Below are 22,098 nucleotides of genomic sequence, written 5' to 3' on the forward strand. Positions count from 1 at the left end.
GAAGGAGTAGCGATTGATGAGGAATTTGGTGACATCATAATTCTCTCTAACACTCAAGAATAGCACAAAAAGTACAACTGGGGAGGGCTGGTTTGCGGGGGGGGGGTGAGTTTCTAGATGCAACTTCATTCTTTCATATACAAGAAAAAATGCACTTTCCCCTTAGGAATGATTAACTCGAGACCCATTTCCCCTCCGGCCGTGGCCATAAGAATTCACAGAGCGCCGCCAAGTGGACAGCTTGGATTGTACCACTGCGAACTTGAACGGGACGCGAAGGCTTTTTGAAAGTGTGCCCGTGATCAGAGAAGTGCATCCCGTTAGAGCCCCAACCCGCGCCCCATTGAAGGTCCGTGTATATTTCACACCTCTGAGCCCCGCTGTGCAAACAGCCTGGCCGAGACAGCCCAGGGGTTCAGCCAGTCCTCACGAGCACGGATCAGTAGAGCCGCAGCCCAGCAGTGATCAGCAATGAATTAACTACTGGGGCAACAGGGGGAAACCAGACTGGGGGAATCAGCTCTTTCCCTGCCGGGTTGTTACCCTCTCTCCCATAGAGACCCGAGTGCTGAACTGCTCCAGCGTGTGGGCTCGGGTGCGCGAGCCTTTCAGGAATCCCAGCTTGGGGCAGAGCAAATCTCTTGACAGGTCTATAGCAGTGGCATGGCAGAGCCTGCACCATGCGCTGCTGTGCGCAGAGTTGAGAGGCTGGAGTGTGATCATTGCTCTCCCCCGCCCCCCCCCTTTTTTTTTTTTTTTTTTTGAAAGGTTTGTTTCTCTCTTGTTGTGAGGTAACTGGATAAACACCAACCCGCTTCCTGCCCGGCTGCTGCTGATTGGCCCGCGGGACTTTCAGGAATGCGAGCGACCCCTTAAAGGAGAGAGCAGCTCCTCCAGCCACTTCACTGCACCGGCCAGGGGCTGCAAGCCAAGGGAAACCTGCGGGGGCTGCAAGCAGCTACTGATCCGATCCACCACCGAGCAGGACTCACTGCTACCCTCGGACTGCTCCGGGAACACGAGAGACCTCGCTGCAAAGAGACACTGGCACTACTGGCTGTGGGGCTTTCCTGAGCGCGCGTAGAGCGCTAGAGACAACTCGCCTACGAGTCCCCTGGAGAATCCTAGGGCTTCAGAAGGATATTGGTCGCTCTTTAATCAGTGGCTGCAGAAGATATTTCCTCCCCCCCGGGTTATCTCTAGGGTCTCATCATCTTTTTCTGTAAAGGTAAGTGCTGAAGTAGCACTTTTCTTTCCCCCTGCGACATAAGGTAATTTCTAAGAGACAAGATCAAATCAAGTAGGGGAAAAACCCAACTGAAATGCGCGAGGGTTTGTGTGTATCTAGCTACATATGCACTCTCCGGTGATCTCTCCCCCACGTAGCCGCCCTTTGCAGTGCTTTCCATCTTCAGGGCACCTGACAAACTTATTGATTGCCAGCGTCCCCAAAGGTTACTGTCCTGAATGTAATGGCTATGAGATGTCCTTTTATTGTTGTTCGAAGGTTTGTCTGGGGGACCGATCTCTGCCATGGAGCTATCAGGCGGACTTTTTCTCCTCTTAATGCTTGGTGTCTGTGGAACAAACCAGATCCCAGGTAAGAGCAGTGGCTTCATTCTGTATCTGGTGATTATAAAGAGATTTATTGGGTTAATATTAATGGTCAGGGTTTTTTTTGTTTGTTCTGTTTTTTGTAAAGGCTTCTGGTATCTTTGGTGTTGACTTTGAAGGAATGAAACCTTAAACTGTGATGAAGAGCTGCTTTAATATTTCTAGCCCACAAAAATGCATTAGCCTGAGGAATATTCAGATTAGTGGTTATGAACAGCAAATTATTTCCTCCTCTGGAGAATTTATGTAACCTTCAAACAAGGAAGGATTGAGCACTCAAGGACTTGAAAGTAGAGCATGGTTTACTCCCCTTTCCACACTAAGCTGGAAAAAAATGTAGCTGAGGCAATTCTCCCCTATCTTGCCTGCATTGTGCATTATTTAGCAGCATAGACCATGGGGGCCATATAGAGAAATTATTTATGTACTAGTTGAGATCTCTGTAGGTGATCAGAGAACTCTCCTTAGATTTTAAAATGGGATCTGACAGATGTGAGCACTCTGATCTCCTCCCCTTGTGTCTCCTGGTGTGCTTCCCCCTCCTCTATTGGTGCTCAAAACTCCACTCGCTCTCCAGCTACCTTTATGCCTAAGTCAGGATGTAAGTGACATTCACTTGCCTACTGGCATTCCAACTGGAATGCATCATGCCCTTCTGCATAGCAGCCCCCTTACAGAACTCAAATAGCTTCACAGCTGCCCCTGCCTGCATGGTCTCTCCACCAGGTCCCTGTGCCATTGGACTAACTTCAACTCCCTTTTAAAGCCCCCACTCAGCCTCAGTGAACACCAGCCCTTTCACAGCCCCCAGTGCCAGAATGTGCTCCCCCACCCCAGGGGTTGCACAGCCACTCAGCCCCTTACTGACTTTGTTCACAGCGCTTGCTCTGGTCTCTCCACAGAGTCTGGGGGAGATGATAACAGTGTGTTTGATCTCTTCGAACTCATCCGCTTCACTCGCAAGGGGGCCGGACGTCGGGCAACTGGGGTGCACTTGGTGAAGGGACCCGAGCCCTCCAGCCCTGCTTACCGCATTGAGGATGCCAGCCGCATCCCAGCCGTGCCTGATGACAAGTTCCAAGATTTGCTGGATGCCATCCATGCTGAGAAGGGCTTCATCTTGCTGGCTACCCTCCGGCAGGCCAAGAAGAGCCGGGGCACCCTGCTGGCCGTGGAGTGCAAGGACAGCTCTGGCCATATCTTCAACCTGGTGTCTAATGGCAAGGCAGGCACCCTAGACCTGAGCCTGTCTGGTGATGGCAAGCAGCAGGTGGTGTCAGTGGAAGATGCCCTGCTGGCCACTGGGCACTGGAAGAATATCACCCTGTTCGTGCAGGAGGACCGGGCCCAGCTGTACGTAGGATGTGAGAAAATGGAGAATGCTGAACTGGACATCCCCATCCAAAACATCTTCACCAGGGACCTGGCCAGCAGTGCCAAGCTCCGCATCGCCAAGGGTGGTGTCAATGACAATTTCCAGGTTAGGCTCCTTCTCTCAGTCAGCAGCTTCATGGGGCTCCTGCAATGTGAGAAATGCTTAAAGGCTCAGTGGCCGCACCTACATACCCTAGAGACACAGAGGAGTAATGAGAATAGGAGGGGTGCAGCCGCTGATCAGCTTGTGCAGGAAAACTGTCTACATCCAACATAAATAGTCTCCACAATCTACTTGGATGCTTGCATGTTAATGGTGGGTTGTAGAAAATCCTCTTCAAATCCCAAGCTCATTTAAGCTTTAGACTCATTGGGTGAGAGATTGGTGAAATTCCTAAGACTACAAGAAGAACTCAAAGTTTCTGATCAGATAAATAGTTGTGTAGCAAATTTTGGTAAACAAAAACAAAGCCCAGAATATAGAGAGAAGAAAGGACATTGTGTGTCTGTGGAGTTATTAGACACTTAGAGCTGGGGAAAAGAGTGTTCAGACATAGGGCTTGCTATCACTGAGTAAACAGGGGTAGTGAAACATTCTGGACACATGCCTCACCCTATTGCCTTTCAATTTCATGTTTAAATTGAAACTGGATTTTCTGTGCAAAATTGCACTTCTTTCCCCTGTAATTACTACAAAAAGTTGTCATTTTTCCTCTGTCCACAGGGAGTGCTGCAGAATGTGCGGTTTGTCTTTGGAACAACCCTGGAAGCCATCCTAAGGAACAAAGGTTGCTCCAGCTGTAAGTCTGCAACTTTTTCTGAATCCACTGACCTATTAAAAATAGGATTCCTCAGCATGCTAGGAAGACAAGTTGAGACAGAATTCAGAAGTATGCTGAAATGCAAATCATTATTGTATAAGAAATTACATGACTTTTTCAGGCTTATAGGCAAATAAATGGACCTGGTGACAGCTATGTTAGCAGGCATTATGCACACTTCAAACGATGAATTTTTTACTTGTAATCTTGACAGAGCAAGTGTGTGTATCTATATTAACATGCATATACTGTTTTGTTTTTAGCCACTAGTGCCATCATTACATTGGACAATCCCATCAATGGCTCCAGTCCAGCTATCCGTACTAATTACATTGGCCATAAAACAAAGGATATCCAGGCAGTCTGTGGCTTCTCCTGTGATGAACTTACAAATATGTTTGTGGAAATGCAAGGATTGCGGTCCATGGTTACAACACTTCAGGACAGAGTGCGCAAAGTGGTAAGTGCCGAGTAAATCCAAAGTAGTTTTCATTAGTTAATATTTGAGAGTGAAATACAACTTGCCTCTAAGACTTGTAGACCAAACTACAAGTGTTGAGACAAAGGAGAGCTTAGTACAGAAGATACCTGTAATGCTTTTTCTTTTCTGTTTCATTAAGACTGAAGAAAATGAATTGATCGCCAAAGTAGTGCAAATCACTCCTGGTGTGTGCATTCATAATGGAATTCTGCACAAAAATAAAGAAGAGTGGACTATTGATAGTTGCACTGAATGTACTTGCCAGGTAAAGACGTCATACAGTTCACAACATGCCAACATCTGTATATAAGCAACTGCTACCTAAATGATATTTGTTATGTAAAAGAATGAATCCGACAGAAAACTAGGCACACTTAAACTGCATATTGTATCATCTTCTGAAAGACCCATCTAGCACCCAGTGATGTAATAGGCTGTGCTGTAAATGCAGCTTTCATTTAATGTTGCTGAAGAAGCATTTTAGGAGGGCGTAGGCTAAAAATATCCAACTGATATAGTAGTCTATTAACCAATCTATTTCAGTGATTTGGGGAATGTCTCTGTTTAGTTTACACAAACCAAAAAGTAAATTAAGTTAAATACTTGGGTTCCAAATTAGGCACTCAACTGAATCTTTTACTTACTTAAATGAATAGGAATGAATCCTTGCAGTTCACCAGAAAATGTAACCAGTTAAAAGAAAATCCTGATTCTATAATGAAACTGTTAATGCCACTGAATTTGCCGACATTTTGCAGCCTGAAAGGAAAGACTATTTCAAAGTTGGTAACTACCAGCCAAAACTACCACAGAACTATACAAGGAATTCATTCTTCAATCTGTTCTGTTCCTGTGGAATGTTATAAAATATCCTAAAATACTGAATAATGCCATAAATATAATTCCACAGACTCCTTTTCTTAAAACTCATTTTATGGCATTCTTCAAATCTTAATTATACCTTCTTAAAAACACTTTGGAGTACAAATCCCTCAAAGCCTGCTTCAATTTGGAAACCAAAGGCTAAGTATTGGATATAAATGGAATACTTGTAGGCCTTCATATTCTTTTTAACTTGTATTTAGCTAATGACATTATGATTCTCATTATTGAATACTGGTAGCTTTCACAATCATTTGCCACACTATTTTCTAAAACTATATCCATAAGAAGGCCTGTTGTCCTGAAAGGAATGGAACTGGCAAAAGTATATACTGTATTTTAGTTCTCTTAGTTCAGCCTTCTAGTGGAGTGTTTTTTGTTTTGCTTTCAAAGATCAAAGTCACATCTAACTATAAGCTATGGATTGCTGTTTTTTGAGCCAACTCCACAGAACTCACTCTATATAATCAATTTCAATTCAGATTAACACATGAGAAAGCTGGTTTCAAATTCTTCGTTAGTTCCTTCAAAGTTTGAATATTTGGGATATAATGTAGCAGAGTTTGACTCAGACATTTGGCAGTTTCTTTTGCTTAATTTCTACAAATTCTAAAACATTTCCACCCTTGGTTGGAAAGTAACTAAAGAATAACTTGGGAAAACTGGTCTACGAATGACTGGAACAACTACCACTATTGTGTCAGCTCTAAATACAACAAGGAGCCATGCAGTAGACTTACTACTGAATCTTTTCCAAGAAGTTCAGTAGATAATAGTCTTTAGGATTTGACCGTTTTCAGCTTAAAATTTCAGCTTAAATTTATTTGTACTTGCTTAGTTATGATTCTTCTTCTTTGTAGAATTCTGCCACTATATGCAGGAAAGTGTCTTGCCCTCTCATGCCTTGTTCTAATGCCACCGTTCCTGATGGGGAGTGCTGCCCACGATGTTGGCGTAAGTAGTTAAATTTGCTTGGAATCTTAGCTGTAATCTGCTCTGCTCTCTCACTTAGCTAGATATACTGTACTAAAATGTACTCTAAATAACACAATTGGGTATAGGGTTACAGCACTGGAGAATCATTAGCCTTAGTTTGCATTAACTGAATTTTGACACCCTTAAATGATCATGCAGTCCTGTTCTAAATAGACTATAGTTGATAAATTAGCTGTATTAAATTCTAATTACCACTTCTCAAAGTAATGACCACTGCAATACTGGAAACATGAAGATACTTACTTCAGGCAGTCCAGGCATGGATCCCATTGCATGTTTGCAATGAAAGGAGGGTGGGGTGGACATTTCAGATGTGGTTACTTGCTTTTGAATTTGGTCTTTATGGCACTGATCCAAAGAAACATGCCACATAAAGGAAGAGTAACTGTCCCTCAAAAGCCCGTATTCCAAAGTACTGTAAACAATGTAGTCTTATGTAACCAGTATTGAAACCGGAATGCTCTAATACCAATCAAACATAAGTTCTTCTTTTAAATCATCTGAATTTGGAACTGCTGTATTTGGATAGCTTAACTTTCTCCAGCAAAATATATGACTTTTTTCAATAAAATTTGCAGAAAGACTTTATCTCTTAAAATATCAGAAGTAAAGCTGTTACATTAGGTCCTCTGACAGCAACTTTTCTGATTAGATTTCCATCTTCCTCCACAATAACTTGGAGGAATAATAATAACTTTGACTATACTGTAAACTATTTACAAGAATATTTTGTCTTGATTATGCTTTTAAAGTGAATCTTCACAAAGATTTAGCAACTGAACTATGACCACAACATAACACTAATAATGAATTTAGGAATGACAATAAAAGCAAAAATAGCATAGAACTCAAGTCATAATGACACGTGTTTGCTTTTGGTATATCACAGCTTTCTCTGTATTACATCTGAGTTAACAGAGGGTGCTTGTATAGTAAATAAGTGGCTTCATATCTTCAAAGTTTATGGTGGAAAAATAAGAATGCAGGTGCTAAAGTTACAACATATGTACCTAATAACTAGAGTTGTGCAGAGGATAGACATTCTGTTTCACGAAATTTTGAAATTTGGCTTCATTTTGAATCTGAACAAAACCCAAAAATTTCAAAATTCCCCAAATGGAAGTTTTGAAAATTTTGTCTTGGACTGATCAAAACACTTCATTTGGATTTCAGCTCTTTAAATCATATAATATAAAATAAATTTTCCCAACAAAAAGTGAAACATTTCATTCTGAAAATGTCAAAATTGGATATTTTGACATTGTTGGAACTTTTTTCGAGGTTTTTCTCCAAAATGAAATTTTGGCAGAAGCAACATGATTTTGCAAAGCATTTAGATTTTGAACAAACTGCACTTTCTGATTAAAAAAAAAATGGCTCTGTTGAAGTTCTTCCAAGCAGCACAACTTATGGCCTAATGGGTTCAAGATAAACAACAACAGAACATACATGCAGCCCTTGTCTAACTGTAAGCTGGTCCTCCAAACAGTGAACTGAGAAACTCTTATGAAAGTAAAGTACAGCACTAAACTAGTTGTGTTGCCCTTGGCTTCCTCTGTGCTTGGCCACTGAGACAACACCACAGAACCTTTAAAGTTCATGCTAAAATGTTTTGTAAAAGGAAGGAAAATTACAAATGTAGCCTTTGATGTTGTTTTTGTTTTTTTGTCGGGGGGGAAAAGGGTTTAAACACAGTCTATAAAATAGAAGTTTTTTATTCACATTTTAAGCATAAATGTACTTCTCTTACAGCCAGTGACTATGCAGAGGATGGCTGGTCCCCTTGGTCTGAGTGGACTTCATGCTCTGTGACCTGTGGGAATGGGGTTCAGCAGAGAGGCCGTTCTTGTGATAGTCTCAATAATCGCTGTGAAGGTTCTTCTGTGCAGACTCGTACCTGCCACATTCAGGAGTGCGATAAGAGGTGTAAGTATTTCATAAAAATTACCTGAGCCCACCGTTGGCTTCCATAGTTGTAATGTAAGTATTAAATTAACACAAGTTATAGTAATGATTTAAACCACAATAAGCTGCTTACAGATGGTACAGAACATTGGTTTCTAGCTCTAGCAGTTCCTAAGATTTTTGTCTACTAAACTCATTTCAAAATTGAAACATATGCAATGGAAGCAAGCATGAATGTTTGTTTTGGCACTGAGCCTGAACTAAACATAGCAAAATCTCAGGCCAGCATGCATTTAATTTTTTTTGAATCTGTAGTCACGATGGTGGCGTAGTAAAACTCTGGTTTTTATTTAATATTAGCATTCACACACTGCCAAAAGTCTTCTAGGAACTATGCAGACATGCCTTAAAGAACTCGCAGATATCTCATAGATAGTAATAGGTGTTTGTCTCTTCTAAAGTCAAACAGGATGGTGGTTGGAGCCATTGGTCACCATGGTCATCATGTTCTGTTACCTGTGGCACTGGCATGATCACTAGAATCCGTCTTTGCAACTCTCCAGTCCCACAGATGAATGGCAAACCATGTGAGGGTGAGGCAAGAGAAACCAAATCATGCCAGAAAGACCCTTGCCCAAGTAAGTATACTGGTCAAATAGAGACTATTATATTGTTTAGCTTAAACAACAAACCTCTTGAGCTGGAAGTTGCTATATAATCTATTCCTGGCAACTGTCTCTTGTTTAATCAATTGCTGGGTAAAATGTCATATTAGTAAAAAAAACCACTACAGATAAAATAAGTAAATTAAAAAATTAGTTTGAATAACACTCAGGCTCTACTTTTAGCAAACTTAGAAATGAAAAATTTTAGGTGCTGCCATTCTGTCCTTTATTATTTCATGACGTCTAAGTGCAGCAGTGGTCTTGACACATACATCAATACCTAGGTTAGATGCAGCTAGTAGTATCTTGCTGAATTTACAATCAGTTCTGTGAATGTTTACATTTTGCATGGATTTCCATTGTAGTAAATGGAAACTGGGGACCCTGGTCTCCATGGGATGTATGTACAGTCACATGTGGAGGAGGCATTCAAAAACGTGGACGCCTTTGCAATGATCCTGAGCCTCAGTATGGTGGGAAGGACTGCGTAGGTCATGCCACAGGGACCCAGGTCTGCAACAAGCAGGACTGTCCAATTGGTAAGTAACTTTAGTTTAAAAAATTTGTATTTTTGTAGCCCTTAAATACATTTACATCTTCAAATATCTGTGCAAAAATTACACCTTATCTGAAGTCTGTATTATCTACATTTTAGTGATGGGGAAAACTGAGAGTCAAATTCTGCTTTCCATTACACTGCTACAAATCTAGAGTAACACAACTGATTTCAGTGCCCTTACTTTGGATTTCTATTTGTGTAACTGAGGGTAGAATACGACAGTAGCTGGATGACTTTGTCAAGACAACACAACAAGTCAGTGGCAAAGCTGAGGTTAGATCTGAAGGAGTTTTTGACTCCTAGACCCATGATCAATCCATTCGACAACACTACTTTCTGTAGCTAAGAAAACTGAAACCAATGACTTCTTATTTTCATTTGGCATTCTAATGTCACTGCCACATAGAAATGTACCATTAGTGTTTTCTATTGGTTAGTGAGGCTGTTTTCAAGTCTAAAATGCTGCCAGACCCCTTTAAAACAGTCCAAAAAGTTTGTTTAAATTCACATATTGGCCATATCCAGCACCTTAACAGACTACTAAAATGATTGACATTTACCATGATTTAATCTTGTGTCTCAGATGGATGCCTGTCTAATCCCTGCTTTGCGGGAACGACATGTACCAGCTCCCCTGATGGTTCCTGGAAGTGTGGTGCCTGCCCTACTGGTTACCATGGCAATGGTGTTCAATGCAAAGATATTGATGAGGTGAGAAGTTTGAGTTCTGGTTTTTAGCCTTTATTTTAAAAAAAAGTACAAAACACTAACCTACACATTAAAAATCCAAATGTCCTAAGAAATCCTCTGTCTAATTTTCCCTTTTACCCCAATCTTTCCCACATCAGTGTCAAGAGGTTCCTGATACCTGCTTTGTCCTCAATGGAGTGCACAGGTGTGAGAACACTGAACCTGGATACAACTGCTTGCCTTGCCCACCACGTTTCACTGGAACACAGCCTTTTGGTCGTAGTATTGAGGATGCCACAGCTAACAAGCAGGTACTGCCAAGTTGAGAATTTTCCTGGTTTATAAAATCTCCCAGCTGCCTTCTATATCCTGAAAAGGTTTGAAGTTTTCAGAAAAGGGAAAAAGGAAATTCTTTACCAGCCTTCATGGTCTGGGAATTTAAAGGTTATCTGTACATAGTACAAGCATATAATCTCCGTCAGTAAAATGAATTTTAGAAGCTGTTGCTTTCTTAGCCTTTTAAAGGTGGGAAAGTGTGTATGTCATGAGTTTGGGGGAATGAACATTTGATGGAATGTTGCCAATTCAGAAATGAAGTAAATATTTAACACGTGACTATTTAGACCTGTACGTGACTGATCCCTTTAAAGATGAAAGGTTTGAATAAGGAAAAATAGTAATTAATGCTAAGATGGCAACTCTGCATCAAGATTTTGTTTCTGAAGGATATAGATCAAAACAGCCATAAATTCCTCTTGCTTTAGTGGTATATTCAGGAAGAATGAGGATAGGGACTTTTGCAACGGTTTTACTGTCTTTGTGTGTGTGTGGCCTTTTAGGTCTGCAAACCACGTAATCCATGCACAGATGGAACTCATGATTGCAACAAGAATGCCAAGTGCAATTACCTTGGCCACTTCAGTGACCCCATGTACCGCTGTGAGTGTAAACCAGGCTATGCTGGCAATGGCATAATCTGTGGTGAAGATACTGATTTAGATGGATGGCCAAATGAGGACCTGGTCTGTGTTACCAATGCTACTTATCACTGCAAAAAAGTAAGAAAATTCCCCTGTTCTCCCACTTATGGTTTTAAGAAATTGCCTTAGTATATATCTGAGGAATGTGCTAAATGCTCAGTATTTTAAAGGCTTATGAGACAGTCAGGCCTTTGAGTAATTAAAGGTATTAAACTACCTATAGTGCAAAATAGGAATATATTCCTTCAGGGATATCATGGCATTGTATTGTCAGAAAAAGTCACAGATTGTCAGAGAACCTGTTATTACAGTAGTTGAGTCATGCCTGTAACATTCAGGAATTCTAAACATTCCAGTAATTACAAAAATACCACATGTATGTTCCTACGAAGAGCCTATTTTTAGCCACTCATAAACATTCTCAAATGTCACAGAGGAAAGCTTTAGGCAAAAAAGATACAGGGGAAGATTATCAAGTGCTTAAGTACCATCTTCAAAAATAACATGCACTTAGGCTTCTAAGTGACTTTTGAAAACTTTATCTGCAGTCCTTAATAATTATGATGACTGGTTGAAATCAATGGAATTACACTGAGGTAACACCAGTGTAAATGAGATCTGAATTATGCTGTATAGCTCTAGCTATTCATGCTCTTTAAAAAAAGAGAGAGAAAATGGCATTTATGCTTGCGATAAAAATATTGTGCACTTTCTCCTTTCTAGGATAACTGTCCCAATCTTCCCAACTCTGGGCAGGAAGACTATGATAAGGATGGAATTGGTGATGCCTGTGATAACGATGATGATGATGATAACATTCCAGATGACAGGGTAAGGCAATATGAAAGATTCATGCCTTTTCTAATGTAGCTTTTCCTTTCCCCACTCCCAGTGGTCAAGTCCTGGCCTCTGACCTTAATCTTAACAGAAGATTGTAGGAAATTGACAGGCTCGAAGGGAAAGTTCTCTATCTGAAAAGAGATGCCTAACTCTGATTGCATCTTCAGTGGTTCCAGGAACTAGCTGCAGCTGCCTGAGCTTTGAAAATGAGATCGACTGATTCTTGACTTCATGCTTTATTCATTACAATAGCAGCCTAACCAAGGTTTTCAGAATGTCATTGTAATTCACCACTGCTGCAAGTGAGAGCAACTTTATCACTTCTGCTATTTACACCAGTGGTAAATCTGAGATGCAAAGGGCTTGAAATATTAGCCAACGTTGTTAAGTAGGGTGCATGGTTTTTTGCAAATTCTAAATTTGTTTTATTCCACTTCTTCCTCCCAGACATCATTTGGATCCATTACAATCTAAGTTTATTTTTTAAAAAGAAACTGTAGTTCTGATCTGCCCACTGAAGAGGGCTTAACTAGTTTGAATTTTCAAGCATTTTCTTAACGTGCATTAAATCTCTTCCTAAAACAAAAGCTATACATTTGAATTGTGTTGATAAAACACCAAAATAGTTCTCTTTATTAATAGTGGTTTTGGGCCTCTCCTCCCTCTTGCAGGACAACTGTGCATTCATTTACAACCCGCAGCAGTATGACTATGATAGGGATGATGTTGGTGATCGCTGTGATAACTGTCCCTACAATCACAACCCTGATCAAACTGACACTGATAACAATGGAGAAGGAGATGCATGTGCTGTGGATATTGATGGAGATGGTAAGGCGTTCTGTTGCCATTTCCACCCTCCTACACATACGCAGATAGTTCAGTACTGCATAGATGGCAGTTATATATTGCCTCTGTTGGTACCACTGTCTTATACTAGATAGAAAGAAAGTCAAGTGTATGATCAAGTCACCTCCTAGTGACTGATGCTATAAGCATTAATCCTATTCAGCCAATAGACATTCTCCCTTTAGTTTAGGAGCCTGTATTTTTTTTTTGAAGCAGGTAGTCTTGATTTATAGCCCTGTTCACACTGGCAATGGGTGTGAGATATAACTAATGAAGTCCTGTGCTATCCCATGGTTGTAACAGGGGTCTCAATCAGTTGTTAGATAAATTACTGTAGATTATGCTGTACAAGTGTGGGTATTTTAGCAACATACAAACTGCAGCTTAATTGTCAGCCTTATTTACTTTTTGCAGTTCCATTGCCAGTATACAGTATTCAGATTGGGGATTTTATGATCTATGTAAGCCACTTGAATTTATCAACTCTGCTCTGCTCCTTTAGGCATTCTTAATGAAAGGGATAACTGCCAATATGTCTACAACATAGACCAGAGGGATACAGATTTGGATGGTGTTGGAGATCAGTGTGACAACTGCCCTATGGAACACAATCCAGACCAGGTAGGTTTTTGTATTCGGACCTCTCTCTGGACCTACTATTCAAATCTTATTTACCATTTAATTTTTACCCTTTATTATACACACTGTGCTGACATGACAAATGATGCCTTTATCAGGTGATAACATACCGCACAGGGAGTTCAGACAGCTGCTAGCTATTGACTGAAAAATTGAGTAACGAAGGTTTGTAGGACTCTTGCTTGAAGTCATATGTGTCCTGAGCATTTTTAATGGGAGACACTCATGTCTGTAAACTTGTCCATGGATCTTGTCACTTGCAGTAACTCTGGGAGTACAGCATGAAATGCACATGGGTAACAACCAATTTTAAACAGCCTATGAGAATTTCTCCTCAATGATTCTGCTGTACAGTCTGGAGTGTAGTGAAATGAACATGCTGTACAAAAAAAACAGACTATGTAAATTACAAATAGAGACATACACATTACTAGGGCTGGAGTTAAAAACAAACAAACCTCTGGATCCAAATTAGCTAAAATAAAGGAGTAATGTGACTGAAAAAGCAACAGTTGAGTTTGTTTGTTTTTAAAAAAAAAACAACAACCTCCAAACATTTGCCAGGTGCTTGACACTAATGCAGGGCGTATGCTGAACATCAGTGTGTGCTAGGAACAGATGTAGGTCTTAGGCATGGCAGGGCCAGAGGCTTAACTAGTGCAGTGCCTTGCATTTCATTTCATATAGACACATTGCTTTTTTGAGACAAAGATTAAAGCAGTACAAAACAACCACATTTCAAAAGATTGCCTTTGCCAATACAATAAGGATAATGCTGCCTGCTTTTCCCTCTTTATGGCAAAGGCTCAAAGGCCTATTCCAACATTCATAAATAATATGAAGAACTAATCTTTACAAGATTAAGTGGAGGTGAGGGAGTTTCCAGCCCCTCCCACTGAATTTGCTGGTTCTAAGACACTCGACGGCAGCAGTGGGTAAAGCCTGTACAGTCCTGTCAAGTAAAAGGCAGTAAGATGAATAGCTGCAGGGGCATAACTGGAATGCTTGTATGGTTCCAGAAAAGTTGTTGCAAATCACTGGAATCCAGTGTACTACTGTAGTTGCCTGGGCAGTGTTACATGCAAAGATTTAAATTATGCTTAGAAAGTTAGGTGGCTTTACATTTGCCGTTTACTTGACTTCTTTCTAATAGATAGAGGTGAAGTGCGGGGGAAGCATGGTCCAGTCTATTGTTTTTTGTTAGGTTTTTCCCTGCGTTTTCATGGAGTGTTTTCTTGAATAGTTATATTAAATTAATCCACAAAACTTTCACCTGTAAGTATTTCTGTAGAGTAGAGTATTAAGGAAAAGATAATTTAAACTCTAGCACTTGTAGCAATTCAGAATGTGTAAGTTAAAATGGCCTCTGACATTTCAATAACTCCTGGGGTCTGAGTGCCTGCAAGAATATAGGACAGGCACACTTCTGATAGTTCTAACAGATATAAAGATAGATGCCATGTGATCGTATTACAGAAACTAACTTTTTTGTTTATACTTTAGCAAAAACAAGATGCTAAAGTATATGCAAAATACAAGCAGAAGAGGGTTTTCCAAACATAGTTACTTCCTTTAATAATGGGGTATCTCCTTACAATACCACTTAGTCTATATGTTTATAGAGGGCTTTGGAGGCTGTTTCCATAATTAAGAAAATTATGATATGGAGCGGAAGCCATACAACAGTCTGTCAAAACATTCTTATAATGTAAGAGTGATCTAATGGCTAGGAACATACCAAAGTCAGTTTCATATGGTGCTTGGAACAGAAAGATACTAGGTGCAAGACAGAGGGTAAATTGACACTAGATCTCTGCAAATCTCATGGAGTAAATAGAGACTAGCCTAGAGTGGCAGAAACATTACATGCATAATTGTAGATATCCTGGGGAAAAGCTGAAAACCACACTACTCTCTGAGCCCCAGATATTCAGATAAATAAGCCTAAAGCAATTGGTTAGTGAAATGTTAATAATAAAGTAGTTCAAAAGAAGTTAGCACAGCTAGTCTTGTCTGAATCACAAAATGAGTGTACGAATTTAATCCTGGTCCTTTTTCTTTAAGTGAATAGCAATCCCAAATTCTAGCCTTCAAGATTTGTATTTCTGTGTCTGTCTTGTCAGCATCCTCAAGTGCTGTGAGAAGTGTTGGCATTTTAAAGCTTGTTCTTCAAGCTTTTCCTCTTCTCTTTCTCAAACAGGAGGATTCTGACTCTGACCGCATAGGTGATAAATGTGACAACAATCAGGACATAGATGAAGATGGCCATCAAAATAACCTAGATAACTGCCCCTATGTGCCCAATGCCAATCAAGCTGACCATGACAAAGATGGCAAAGGTGATGCCTGTGACCATGATGATGACAATGATGGTATCCCCGATGACAAAGATAACTGCAGGCTGGTTGCCAACGCAGACCAGACTGACTCTGATGGTACGTAAGATGAACATTATATCAAAACCAGTAATCTTCCACAAAGGTTTGTCTAGCATTACACAGAGATGAGTAAAATATTCTGTTATGAATAACTTGTTCTCTTTTTAAAAAGGATTAAAAAAACATGTGTATACGGTTTGTATTGGTATATCATTCCTTTTTACTGCAGATCTTATGCTCACTCCCAGTATCTTAATGAAGTTTGGGAATATGCCAAAATGGAAGAAATACTGGGATAGGAAGAAGGGATATGAACATATTAATCCATCATGGCTACTGTAATTAATGTAAACTTAAACCATATCTTTAAAAAAACTTCTTGACACTAAGACCAGGGTGAATATGTAAATAAATCTAGGCCTCTGACAAGAATTTGTCTTGTAGTAGTGGCACCACCAAAACATTGCAACAGATTTCAGTCTCAAATATCATGTATGACTTTGAGGCAACTGTAGTGATACATCACTCTGAAATTATGCCAATGAGTTTTCAGAGTTGTCACTGTGAACCTATACTTTTGTAGGTGATGGACGTGGAGATGCTTGCAAAGATGACTTTGACCAAGACAATGTGCCAGACATTGATGACATCTGCCCTGAGAATGTTGACATCAGTGAGACAGACTTCCGTCGATTTCAGATGGTTCCCCTGGATCCCAAGGGAACATCGCAAAATGATCCTAACTGGGTGGTTCGTCACCAGGGTAAAGAGCTGGTTCAGACTGTCAATTGTGATCCTGGACTTGCAGTGGGTGAGTAGAACATTTTGGATCCTCTCTCCTCATAGTGTCTTATAAAAGTCTAGAAACTTAGCTTTAGGTCCAGCATAAGACTAATAAAAGCAGAGGCTTCAAACTTGGGCCTTGTCTACATTACAAAGTTGCAGCGCTGGTGAGGGGGTTACAGCGCTGCAACTTAGGATGTGTACACACCTGCAGGGCATTACCAGCGCTGCAACTCCCTGTTTGCAGCGCTGGCCGTACACCCGGTCGTGCCTCGGGTGTAGAGGATCCAGCGCTGGATCACCAGCGCTGGTCATCAGGTGTAGACACTCACCAGTGTTTTTGTTGACCTCCGTGGAATAAGCAGGTATCCCAGAATACCTGAGGAAGCCTCTCCAGTAATTAAGCAAACTCCACCCCCCTCCAAGCAGGTATCCAGCCCCGCTGTGTGCTCTGGCGTTCCCCGACCCCCCCTTCAAGCAGGTCTCCTTCCCTGCGGTGTGCTCTGGGGTTCCCCGACCCCCCCCCCCAAGCAGGTATCCAGCCCCGCGGTGTGCTCTGGCATTCCCCGACCCCCCCTCCAAGCAGGTCTCCTTCCCCGTGGTGTGCAACAGCGCTGCAGCGTGGCCACATCTAACACCACTTGCAGCGCTGGTTGCTGTAAGTGTGGCCACTCTGCAGCGCTGGCCCTATACAGCTGTACTAATACAGCTGTAACAACCAGTGCTGCAAAACTGTAGATGTAGACATACCCTTGGTTTCCTTATTCTTTACCCAGGATTTGATGAATTCAATGCTGTGGACTTCAGTGGCACATTCTTCATCAATACAGAAAGGGATGATGATTATGCTGGCTTTGTATTTGGTTATCAGTCTAGCAGCCGTTTCTATGTAGTCATGTGGAAGCAGATCACCCAGTCCTATTGGGACTCAACACCAACCAAAGCTCAAGGATACTCAGGTCTTTCTATCAAAGTCGTGAACTCTACCACAGGTCCTGGAGAGCACCTTCGAAATGCTCTGTGGCACACAGGAAACACCACTGGGCAGGTAAAAACTGCATTTGAGGTTAATTATTTTCTTGCACCGGAGGCCAGGCTTTATTCTAACAATAAGCATGGTAATTTTGGGGAGTTTATGCATCCTGTTAATGTAGAAAGGGGCTCTTAGAAGAAATAACTATCTGTAATTTGTAGTTGTAAGACTTTTCTGTATAAACTTGATTATGAAGCATAAGCTCTACATAGTTTCCCTTTGGAGCTAAAGGACTCTACTAAGTTTAAAACAAGTAGAGAGTCCATTATTTCTGATGACCTTCTGAAATGTTTAACATCCATCATTAGGCAGATTGAATAATTAAATAGGAACCTCTCCAGGAGTAGAGTTAAATCAGATGGGTTTCAAAAGACTATTCAGAGCCTGTCTTTTGGATACACCAGGGTTTCTCAAACAGGGGTCTCCGCTTGTGTAGGGAAAGCCCCTGGTGGGGCCGGCTGGGCTGGTGTGTTTACCTGCCCTGTCCGCTGGTCCGGCCGATCGCGGCTCCTACTGACTGCAGATCGCTGCCCCTGGGCCAATAGGAGCTGCTGGAAACAGCAGCCAGTATGTCCCTCTGCCCACGCCGCTTCCAGCAGCTTCCATTGGCCTGGAGCAGCAATCCTCAACCAGTGGGAGCCACGATCGGCAGGACCTGCAGACGGGGCAGGTAAACACACTGGCCCGGCCCAACAGGGGCTTTTCCTACACACGCAGCAACCCCTGTTTGAAAAACCCTGGGATACGCTATCCAGCTGTAGGCCCTTATTTTGTCATAGTATCAAAATATTGCCTAAATTGGATTCCTCTGTTGGTTATTTTATAATCGTATCCTTCTTTTTTAGGTGCGGACCTTGTGGCATGACCCTCGTCACATAGGCTGGAAAGATTTTACTGCCTACAGATGGCGTCTTAGCCACAGACCAAAGACTGGCTACATTAGGTAACTATTGTTGTGATATATCCGAAGGGACTTGAGGGCAAATGTAGTTATTTTGGCAATGGTTAGCTTTATATTAAAGATAAAAACTTACCGCAGCTGACAAGGATGATTTATTACTGCTCTTCTTGCAGAGTTGTAATGTACGAAGGGAAGAAAATCATGGCTGATTCAGGACCAATCTATGATAAAACCTATGCTGGTGGTCGGTTAGGATTATTTGTCTTCTCTCAAGAAATGGTGTTCTTCTCAGATCTTAAATATGAATGCAGAGGTAAGGATGGCATCTTGTTGGTATGACATTTTACTGAAGTACATTGAAATAATTGTTTTCTTCTCAGGCAACTTTCTTTAAAACAGATTTTAAAGGTGAAATTTATCAATTTAAATTCTGTGTGATGATACAACATTTTGATCGTCTTGTACTACTCTTGAGCCACATGCAGGATTTCTTTTGAGATCTCTGTGAGTTGTGCAGGGATGGATAGAGGACATCCTGTTAATGAATTTTGCATAGTTAATTTACCGTTCACTAAAAGTGAAAGGTTGAAGAGACTTAATTGCAGGATAATGTTTTAAGAGGCATATAAAATATATTTACTTCATGCTTTGAACTACAGCTAGTGATTTTTTTTAACACCTAGCCAGATTTTTCAAATGCATGTGCATAAACTGTAGTCTGAAAAGACAAAATCCTTACTTTCATATTAATGTACACATATGTACATGCAAACAAATCCCAATTGACTTGGACCCATGCAAAATGTATGCCCAGCTCATGGTTTATGTGCCCATATAAGTCAAGGTTTTTGCTCAGCTGAGTTAGAGTGCATACACACTAGAAAACCTAGCCCATCACATAACTCAAATCTTTCTTACATTCCTGGCCATTTCATACAAAAGTCTGGCTCAAGAAATTGCTACCAAACAGGTAAAGAACTGCTTTTCAGCTTAGTCCCTAATTGTAATTATGATTAATAATACAGCAATATTTTAATTCATTCTGTAATTTTTCTGTCTCCTCCCACCCTTCCTCCACAGATCCATAATCACGAGGTTATTGATCCAGAGACTATTTAAAAATGCTGGTATTGCACCTTCTGAAATGTTTAATATTTTACAAACCCTGGGACCATTGTATTCCTTTCTCCTTTTCGTCTGCCTGCACAAATGTGGACTCAAAACACATGACCTGCCTCAAGAATGCTTTTGAAAGAATGAAACTGAAAGTACACTCAATATGTGACCTCGGCTAAAATGGAAGGAAACAAATGTTTTTTTAATGAATGAGAATTTGTCTTCATCTAAAAAGCACACATTTGCTTCAGCAAGAAAGACATTTGCTTTGCTGTTTATCACAGTGTAATGTCACTGCCTCTCTTTTATTGGTGGTCCCACCAAGTAGCATTTTTGTAATAAGAATATATTTGGATGTGCTTTGGACTACTTAAAAACGAAAGACATTTCAATATGTGGGGAAAGGAGATTTGGGATGGGAGGGTGGACTTTTAAAGCCTAAACAGAAAATTGCCATGTTTGTCTAAAAGGTGTCTATGCTCTCTGGGGTTTATATCCAGGTAACTTGGAGAAACTGTTACATTTTTGACTAAATATCTTTCAGGTGACTAAAATTCCTTGATTTCATGATGTAGACTAGCTGTATTAGCGAGTTAATCCATACAGTGTAAAACAGAAACTGTAAAATGGATCCCCAGGGGGGGAACAGGGCATAAAGATTGACACACAGGATTGCACCAACTTGGTGAGAACTGGGATTCACAATTGGAATCTAGTGCCATTGCCTGATTAAATAGAGATATTTATTTTTTATTCCACATGTAGCAAGTGCAGATGTAGCAAAAACCTTTAAAAAGGTGCTGGAAAGCACACCATCTCAATTAGCACCTGAGCTGGCCTTCAAGGAACAATCTGTGCTTTATATTTTATGGTTAAAAAGGCACAACAAATGACAATAGTAACATTCCTTTTTCTATAAATTTCATGGACTTTTTTTTTAATGCCTCACTTTTTGGAAGGAGGAAGAAGGCTGTAGATAAAACCTTAAAAAATGTAAAATATTTATTTTTTACCTATCCTGGATGTCATAATGACTGAAGGACTATTGATAAAACAAAACACAAATGCGTCAAGACTATCCATATAATCATTGTTACAAGTCTTCAAGACTGTACAATTGTAAATACAGATTATTTATTTATTCTGTTTTATACTGAACCTAGATTTTAGTTTAGAAAGCTTTTTTTGTTTGGACCAGATAGCTGAGATGTATTAATTACAAAAAGCAACTTTCCCATAAAGAATGTGGAGCACAGGGAACAGCAGCAGAGAGGGAATGGAATGAATGTTTGTTGGCTTTTTCTCAATCAGCATTTCAAGTGTTGTGGTTTTTTTACTACTTTGTGCAAGGCAATTGGTGATGGCCTGGTAGGTTACCTTTCTGCTTCTTTAAGAAACCACAAGTCCTATTTAGATACTGTCAGTTCCTATCTCTTGAGCCTGTTACTGGAGAGACTGGACAGCATTTGTTACTAGTTAATCATTTACATAGTGCCATTAGATGTACATGGTGTTTGACCATTGGTCAACAATATGCCAGACAAAGAACAGAATCCCTGCCCCGACAAGTTTTCAAACTAGAGGCACAAATGGCACTTGTCTGTATAGCATTGGATTGTAGCCATTTATGAAGTTGCAGGTCGCACATTGGACTGATCCATGTGCAGTGGTGAAAATATGAGGCTTCACAGAGAAGGTGGGATTTTAGGAGCTCCTGGGCAGGGGTGGGGGAAGACATGTTAATTGAAGCTGTTTCAGGCATAAAGGGCAGCATGATTATACCTATAATCCTTTGTCTTTCCAAAAAAAAAAGGAAAAAAAATAACAAGGTGAAACTTTTACATACAAATATTACCTCATTGTGTGACTGAGAAAAAAATCTTTAGATCAAGCAGAATTTAAATGTCTAACAAACTTTAAAGCTACTGTAGAACTTTTAAAAAAATTAAACGCTGTACATAGTCAAATTCTCTTTGCAGAAAAGCATATTCCCAGCAAGAAAATGGCATTGAAACAATGTTAAATACTATTTCTAATGTCGTGTTATATTTTTGTCATCTTGTATACCATTGCTTGTATTTTTATAAATTATTTTTCTCATTGCCATTATAATAGTTAATCTCATAATTATGTAGATACGCTATTTAAATAATTTATCAGGAAGTGCTACCTGTAGAGTTAGTATTTCTATTTTTATAAAATGTTTGCACACTGAAGAGTTTTGCTCCGCCGCCCATGTTTTTGCTATTAGCATAATTTTCTAAGAACATGCTTTTTTGTACACATTTTTTAACCATTTTACATTTTAAAGCTGTGTAAGTTGTACAATAAAATTTCTTACATACAAGGAACAATAAACCAATATGGAAATCTATATTTACATCTTTTTTTTTCATCTAGTTTCATTTCTTCTCGCCATGATTCTGTGGGCTACTTGAATTAATGAGTCCGTTTACGTTAACTCAGTTGTGAAGGCTCTACTCAATAAGGATAGCAAACTAATATAGTAATGATAGCAACAATATGAAAATGAAGATTTTCCTAGAAATATAGAACAGGGCCAGGATTGAAGTCAATGGCAAGCCAAGATTA

The 22,098-nt window shown here is 40.2% G+C and overlaps 1 protein-coding gene across 1 annotated transcript; it reads left to right on the forward strand.

Moving 5' to 3' along the window:
* Positions 1-779: 779 nt before the first annotated feature.
* On the forward strand, positions 780-21,886 carry THBS1 (thrombospondin 1). Its single transcript, XM_030559425.1, has 22 exons — positions 780-1,228; positions 1,508-1,600; positions 2,517-3,094; positions 3,713-3,788; positions 4,073-4,269; positions 4,430-4,555; positions 6,033-6,126; positions 7,921-8,094; positions 8,535-8,711; positions 9,104-9,277; positions 9,881-10,008; positions 10,146-10,298; positions 10,827-11,045; positions 11,691-11,798; positions 12,479-12,638; positions 13,159-13,277; positions 15,496-15,730; positions 16,257-16,484; positions 17,233-17,504; positions 18,335-18,432; positions 18,564-18,703; positions 19,471-21,886. Exons 2-22 carry the CDS (start codon positions 1,534-1,536, stop codon positions 19,476-19,478), a joined length of 3,531 nt encoding a protein of 1,176 aa, XP_030415285.1. The 5' UTR covers positions 780-1,228; positions 1,508-1,533; the 3' UTR covers positions 19,479-21,886.
* The last annotated feature ends 212 nt before the right edge of the window (positions 21,887-22,098 follow it).

Source organism: Gopherus evgoodei, chromosome 4 (assembly GCF_007399415.2).
Source record: "Gopherus evgoodei ecotype Sinaloan lineage chromosome 4, rGopEvg1_v1.p, whole genome shotgun sequence".
Taxonomy (NCBI): Eukaryota; Metazoa; Chordata; order Testudines; family Testudinidae; genus Gopherus; species Gopherus evgoodei.

Excerpts from the sequence above, each read along its gene's own strand:
- THBS1 (XM_030559425.1), top strand. The coding sequence starts at position 1,534 with ATGGAGCTATCAGGCGGACTTTTTCTCCTCTTAATGCTTGGTGTCTGT. Across the intron at positions 11,799-12,478 it reads ATAACATTCCAGATGACAGG|GACAACTGTGCATTCATTTA; the intron begins GTAAGGCAATAT and ends TCCCTCTTGCAG. Across the intron at positions 15,731-16,256 it reads AGACCAGACTGACTCTGATG|GTGATGGACGTGGAGATGCT; the intron begins GTACGTAAGATG and ends ATACTTTTGTAG.